Source organism: Erinaceus europaeus, chromosome 11, assembly GCF_950295315.1.
Source record: "Erinaceus europaeus chromosome 11, mEriEur2.1, whole genome shotgun sequence".
Lineage (NCBI taxonomy): Eukaryota > Metazoa > Chordata > Mammalia > Eulipotyphla > Erinaceidae > Erinaceus > Erinaceus europaeus.
Window position 1 is genome coordinate 115,618,499 of NC_080172.1, and position 6,946 is coordinate 115,625,444.

Genomic DNA, 6,946 nt, shown 5'->3' on the forward strand with positions numbered 1-6,946 from the left:
TTCCTCCACATTCTAAACTACCTCTTATTATCATTCTTTTAAAATCCTGGTCATCTTGGGCTGGGGAGATAGCATACTGGTTCTGCAAAAGACTCATGCCTGAGGCTTTGAGGCCCCAGGTTCAACCCCCCACACCACCACAAACCAGAGCTGATCAGTGCTCTAGTAAAAAACAAACAAACAAACAAACAAAAAAACAGCAAATTGGGGCCAGGTGGTGGCTCACCTGGTAGAGTGCACATGTTACAATGCACAAGGATCCAGGTTTAAGCCCCCAGTCTCCACCTGCAGGAAAAAACTTTATGAATAGTGAAGCAGGGCTGCAGGTGTGTCTCCCTCTCTCTTTTTAAAATTTATTGTCTTTATTTATCTAATAGATAGAGACAGCCAGAAATTGAGAGGGAGGGGAGATAGAGAGGGAGAGAGACAAAGAGACACCTGCAGCCCTGCTTCACCATTTGTGAAGCTTTCCCCCTACAGGTGTGAACCGGGGGCTTGAACCGGGGACCTTGTACATTGTAACATGGGCACTCAACCAGGTGTGCCACCACCCAGCCCCTCTCTCCCTATCACCCCTTCCTTCTTGATTTCTGGCTGTCTCTATCCAATAAATAAAGATAATAAAAAGTTTCTAAGTAGAGTAAATAGAGTGTATTTTTTTTTTCTCTCCAGGGTTATTTCTGGGCTCGGTGCCTGCACAATGAATCCACCACTCCTGGAGGCCATTTTTTCCCCTTTTTGTTGCCCTTGTTGTTGTAGCCTCGTTGTGGTTATTATTATTGCCATTGTTGATGTTGTTCGTTGTTGGATAGGACAGAAAGAAATGGAGAGAGGAGGGGAAGACAGAGAAGGGGAGAGAAAGACAGACACCTGCAGACCTGCTTCACCACCTGTGAAGCGACTCCCCTGCAGGTGGGGAGCCGGGGGCTCAAACCAGGACTTTTATGCCAGACCCTGCGCTTTGCGCAAATAGAGTGTATTTTTAACAATTCTAGTCATCCTAGATGGTATGACTATAAAGTGATATCTTACCATGAATTTAATTTGCACTTCTCCGATTGCTAAAAATGACAAGCCCTGCTCAGCTCTGGCTTATGGTGGTGCTGGAGATTGAACCTGCCAGTTCTTAGCAACCTTTGGTTGAGACCTTTGGTGGTGCCTCAGGCATGGACGTCTTTTGTGTAACCATCTCACTATCTCTCCAGCCCTACCATCTGCCTTGTTTCCTTTTTTCCACTAGAAGTTTTGTTAGAGCTTCACACCTGATTTCACTGCTCTTTGCAAACTCTTTTTAAAGAACAGGTTAGGGAGTAGGGCAGTAGCGTAGTGGGTTAAGCACACTTGGCACAGGGCACAAGGACCGGCATAAGGATCCCGGTTTGAGCCCCCGGCTCCCCACCTGCAGGGGAGTCGCTTCACAGGCGGTGAAGCAGGTCTGCAGGTATCTGTCTTTCTCTCCTCCTCTCTGTCTTCCCCTCCTCTCTCCATTTCTCTCTGTCCTATCCAACAATGACGACATCAACAATAATAACTACAACAATAAAACAACAAGGGCAACAAAAGGGAATAAACAAACAAATAAATATTAAAAAGTTTAAAAGATGGAATAAATAATTTTTTATTTATTTACTCATGCTGGGCTGTTTTTGTTTGTTTTGTTTGTAATATTTATTAAGTGGTCCAGGAGGTGACACAGTGGATAAGGCACTGGACTCTCAAGCTTGAGGTCCCGAGTTTGATCCCCGGCAGCACATGGACCAGAGTGACGTCTGGTTCTTTCTCTCCTTCTGTCTTTCTCATTAATAAAAAAAATTTTTTAATAAGGGAGTCGGGCGGTAGCGCAGCGGGTTAAGTGCACGTGGCGCAAAGCACAAGGACCGGCGTAAGGATCCGGGTTAGAGCCCCTGGCTCTCCACCTGCAGGGGGGTCGCTTCACAGGCGGTGAAGCAGGTCTGCAGGTGTCTGTCTTTCTCTCCCTCTCTCTGTCTTCCCCTCCTCTCTCCATTTCTCTCTGTCCTATCCAACAACAACGACATCAATAACAACAATGACTACAGCAATAAAACAACAAGGGCAACAAAAAGGGAATAAATAAATACATAAATATTTTTTAAAAATTATTTATCCATTTATTGGATAGAGACATCCAGAAATCTAGAGAGAAGGAGGTGATAGAGAGGGAGAGACAGAGAGACACCTGCAGCCCTGCTTCACCACTTGTGAAGCTTCCCCCCCTGCAGGTGGGGAACGGGGGGCTCCAACCTGGGTCCTTGCATATTATAACTTGTGCCACCACCCTGCCTTTTGTCATTTGTCTTTTTAGTAATTTAATTTCTATTATCTAGGTGCGAGTGAGTCCCTTGTAAGATATATAATTTGCAGCGTTCTTCTCACATTATGTGGATTATATTTTCAGTTTTCTGGCCTTTGGATCACAGAAGTTGTTAGTTGCGTTAAACCCCTTTGGGTGTTACTTTTGCTTTCTGTATCTTATCAAAGAGCCCACTGGATTCTCTGTGTTAGATTATAAATCCAAGGTCATGAGCTGCCAGCTACGTTCTCATTGCAGCCTTCCTCCCTCTCCTCCCCTCTCAATTCTTCTCCGCCTCCACCTTCTGAGGCGGAGGTCTATTTTTTGCCACTTCAGGAACTTAGGAAAATGAAAGACAGGACACAACTACTAGGTGGAAGAAGTCTTGCTTGCTGAGTCATTTATCATTTTCTTTGTTGTGGAGAACCCAGAGCGTTGGGCCTTAAAGCCAGGCCCCCTGCTCTGCTTACATAATCATTGTTTTGTCTGAAAGATCCCCACCACCATCATATCCCCTCAGGGTATCGCTAACTCAGTTAAAACCGTTGCAACAGAGGGACCAGGTGGTGGCGCACTTGGTTGAGCGCACATATTACGGTGCGCAGGGACCCAGGTTCAAGCTCCTGGTCCCCACCTGCAAGGGGAAAGTTTCACAAGTGGTGAAGCAGGGCTGCAGGTGTCTCTCTGTCTCTCACCCTCTCTATCTCCCCCTTCCTCTCAATTTCTGGCTATGTCTATTCAATAAACAAATAAAGATACCAAAAAAAACCAAAAAACATTGTAACAGTTGCTAAGGACGCTTCCACCTTCCCAACATGCCTTTTGCCTCTCTCTCCACTCCCTTTCCTAGCCAATCCCGTCCCGACTTGCCACTTCCGGAATCCTCCCATAAAAGCCTCTCCTGCTTGCGCTTCCGCTCTCTCTTGCTCTCCTCTCTTCCAAGAACCAACCCGGAGAAGGGCTGATGGGCAGAGTGGGAGGCGGCCATTTTGCTAGCTCCACGTGGCCCAAACCACTGTGCTCACACCCAATTCTGGGGCATCTGCATGGATAAAGATTTGCGTTCCCGCTCCGCCAAGAGTTCCTCGTCTCTTCTCTCTCCCCCGTGATGCAACCCCACACTGGAGAATGAGCAGAGTTGAAATTAGAGGGCAGATTTGCATAAAGAAAGATAAACTTCATACTCACCAGGATGGCTACAACTCAAAAGGACCAAATAGGAGGCAGGCAGCGGTGCAGTGGGTTAAATGCACATAGTATGAGGTGCAGGGATCCAGGCAAGGATCCCAGTTCAGGCTCCCCACCTGCAGGGGAGTCGCTTCACAGGCGGTGAAGCAGGTCTGCAGGTGTCTGTCTTTCCCTCCCCCTCTCTGTCTTCCCTCCTCTCTCCATTTCTTTCTGTCCTATCCAATGGGGGGAAAGGGGCCTTTAGGGGAGCAGTAGATTCCTAGTTCCAGAGCCCCAGCCATAACCCTGGAGGCAAAGAAAAGACAAAACGGGGAGTCGGGCAGTAGCCAGTGGGTTAAGCGCACGTGGTGTAAAGCGCAAGGACCCACAGAAGGATCCCGGTTTGAGCCCCCAGCTCCCCACCTGCCTGGGAGTCGCTTCACAGGCGGTGAAGCAGGTCCGCAGGTGTCTGTCTTTCTCTCCATCTCTCTGTCTTCCCCTCCTCTCTCCATTTCTCTCTGTCCTGTCTAACAACTACGACATCAATAATAACTACAACAACAATAAAAAAACAAGGGCAACAAAAGGGAAAATAAATACAAAAAAAGAAGAAGGAGAAAAAGAAAAAAATAGAAGAAAAAGAAGAAAACAAAACAGCAAGAATTAATGAGGAGGACAATAACTCGCTTTCATCGCTTCTGGGAATGTAAAATGGGGAGGCTGATGTGAAAATAGCTTGATTTTCTACATGGTAGCCCAGGGCCCCAGGACCTTTTATTTCACGGCTCCGGGACCTTTTATTTCATGCACCGGGAGCTCGGTGCTGCTTCCTCCCGGGAAGTTTGATGGGCCACCCTGGAAGAGCAGGCCCATTCCTGGTGTCTCAGTTCTGCTGGCCGGAACCTGATGGCACCTTGCAGAGGGCGAGTCCTCACCAGGTGTGCAGGTCAGGCTCAGGCCCCGCCCACACCACGTGCGAGGGAAGCTCCACCCACCGCGCCGCGCCCCGCCCCGCCCCTCTGCACCTGCGTCTACAGAGACGCCTCACTAGAAGGGCGCAGCCGGTTAAGCGCACGTGGCGCAAAGCCAAGGATCCCGGTTCGAGCCCCGGCTCCCCACCGGCAGGGGAGTCGCTTCCCAGGCGGTGAAACAGGTCTGCAGGTGTCTGTCTTTCTCTCCCCCTCTCTGTCTTCCCCTCCTCTCTCCATGTCTCTCTGTGCTATCCAACAACGACAAGGGCAATAAATAAATAAAATAAAAATAAAAATGAAAGGGCACCGTGCCTTGCCAAGTACACAGCACAGGTTCAATCCCTGGCATCACACAGGAGGTGTTATGATACCAAGGGAAATTTCAGAACTGCGGTCTCTCTCTCTCTCTCTCTCTCTCTCTCTCTCGCTCCCGCCCTCCCACCCTCTCTTTCTGCCTGCCATTCTCTGTATCTGTCTCTCATTGTTTGTTTATTATGGGATACAGAGAAATTGAGAGCGGAGGAAGAAATGAAGAGGACAAGAGACAGAGAGACCCCTGCAGCCCTGCCTCACCACTCGTGAAGCTTTTCCCCTGCAGGTGGGAACCAGGGATTTGAACCTGGGTCCTTGTGCACTGTGATGTGTGTGGGAACCAGGGATTTGAACCTGGGTCCTTTTGCCCTGTGATGTGTGCGCTCAACCAGGTGTGTCACTGTCTGGCCCTCTGTATCTGTCAGTCTGGATGAAAAAGCAGCTCTAGGGAGTCAGATGGTGGCGCAGCGGGTTAAGCACAGGTGGCGCAAAGCACAAGGACCGGCATGAGGATCCCGGTTTGAGCCCCCGGCTCCCCACCTGCAGGGGAGTCGCTTCGCTTCCCAGGCGGTGAAGCAGGTCTGCAGGTGTCTGTCTTTCTCTCCCCATCTCTGTCTTCCCCTCCTCTCTCCATGTCTCTCTGTCCTATCCAACAACAACGACATCAATAACCATAACACTGTTAAAAACAACAAGGGCAACAAAAGGGAATAAACAAATAAATATTAAATTAAAAAAAAAAATCTTCTTTGCCGCATCTACTGTGAGAATGAAGACCATTCTCAGCGACCAGACCGTCGGCATTCCGGAGAATGTCCACATCTCTCTGAAGGGCCCCAGAGGCACCCTGAGGACGGACTTCAACCACATCAACGTGGAGCTCACTCTCCTCGGAAAGAAAAAGAAGCGGCTCCGACTTGACAAATGGTGGGGACATAGAAAGGAACTGGCTACTGTCCGCACTCTCTGCAGCCATGTACAGAACATGATCAAGGGTGTTACCCTGGGCTTCCGATACAAAATGAGGTCCCTGTATGCTCACTTCCCTATCAACATTGTTATTCAGGAGAATGGGTCTCTTGTTGAAATCACAAACTTCTTGGGAGAAAAATACATACGCAGGGTTCGAATGAGGTCAGGTGTTGCGTGCTCAGTGGCGCAAGCCCAGAAAGAGGAATGAATTCTTGAACGAAATGACATTGAACTTGTATCAAATTCAGCTGCATTGATCCAGCAAGCTGCAACTGTTAAATACAAAGATATCCGGCAATTTTTGGATGGTGTCTATGTTTCTGAAAAAGGAACAGTTCAGCAGGCTGATGAAGAATCTCTTAAGGTGTCCAACCACACAAGCTGCAAAATAATGGGATGCTGTGTGATCTCTTAAAAGATGCACTGAAAGCCATTACTGGTTTGGCACTTTTCCGGAAAGAAAGAAAGAAAGAAAGAAGAAAAGAAAGTAGCTCTGGAAGCAGTGAAATCACATATGAATGAAATGCCACTTGTCAACACACACCTTGCCATGGACGAGACCCAGGTGCTGTGGTCTCTCCTGTCTTCTCTCTCTCTCTCTCTCTCTCCTTGATTGCCTCCAGGGTTATTGCTGGGGCTCGGTGTCTGCACCATGAATCCACGGCTCCTGGAGGCCATTTTTCCCTTTTGTTGCCCTTGTTGTTGTTGTTGTTATTGTAATTGTTATATATATTGCTATATATTGATGATATATACTTGCCAATATATGTCTCGGCTAATTGTATACAGTGTCTCTCTCTTATATATATGGATGTTTTCCTTTTTGTTGTCTTTGATTTTTATTGTTGTTGCAATTATTATTGTTATTGCTGTCGTCGTCGTTGGATAGGACAGAGAGACATGGAGAGAAGAGGGGAAGACAGAGATGGGGAGAGAAAGACAGACACCTGCAGACCTGCTTCACCGCCTGGGAAGCGACTCCCCTGCAGGTGGGGAGCGGGGGCTCGAACCGGGATCCTTCTGCCGGTCCCTGCGCTTTGCGCCACCTGCGCTTAACCTGCTGCGCCACGGCTCCACCCTCCGACCGGGCCCCTTCTTTCTCTGTCTTCTTTCTGTGCAGAAGCGCCCCGCGAGCAGTCAGGAGCCTTGAGAAGGGAGGCATGCATCCTGCACACGGGGACGGGAGACTGGGCGACGGGCGCCGCGGCGTGTC

General features: G+C 48.7%; 1 protein-coding gene across 1 annotated transcript; it reads left to right on the forward strand.

The window, feature by feature from the left end:
- Window positions 1-5,420: 5,420 nt before the first annotated feature.
- LOC132541162 (large ribosomal subunit protein uL6-like) lies at window positions 5,421-6,087 on the forward strand. The gene has a single exon (XM_060200949.1). The coding sequence runs from the start codon at window positions 5,531-5,533 to the stop codon at window positions 5,939-5,941; it is 411 nt and encodes a 136-aa protein (XP_060056932.1). The 5' UTR covers window positions 5,421-5,530; the 3' UTR covers window positions 5,942-6,087.
- Window positions 6,088-6,946: the final 859 nt, after the last annotated feature.

Bases quoted from the DNA above. Each gene is read 5' to 3' on its own strand.
- LOC132541162 (XM_060200949.1), top strand. From the start codon at position 5,531: ATGAAGACCATTCTCAGCGACCAGACCGTCGGCATTCCGGAGAATGTC.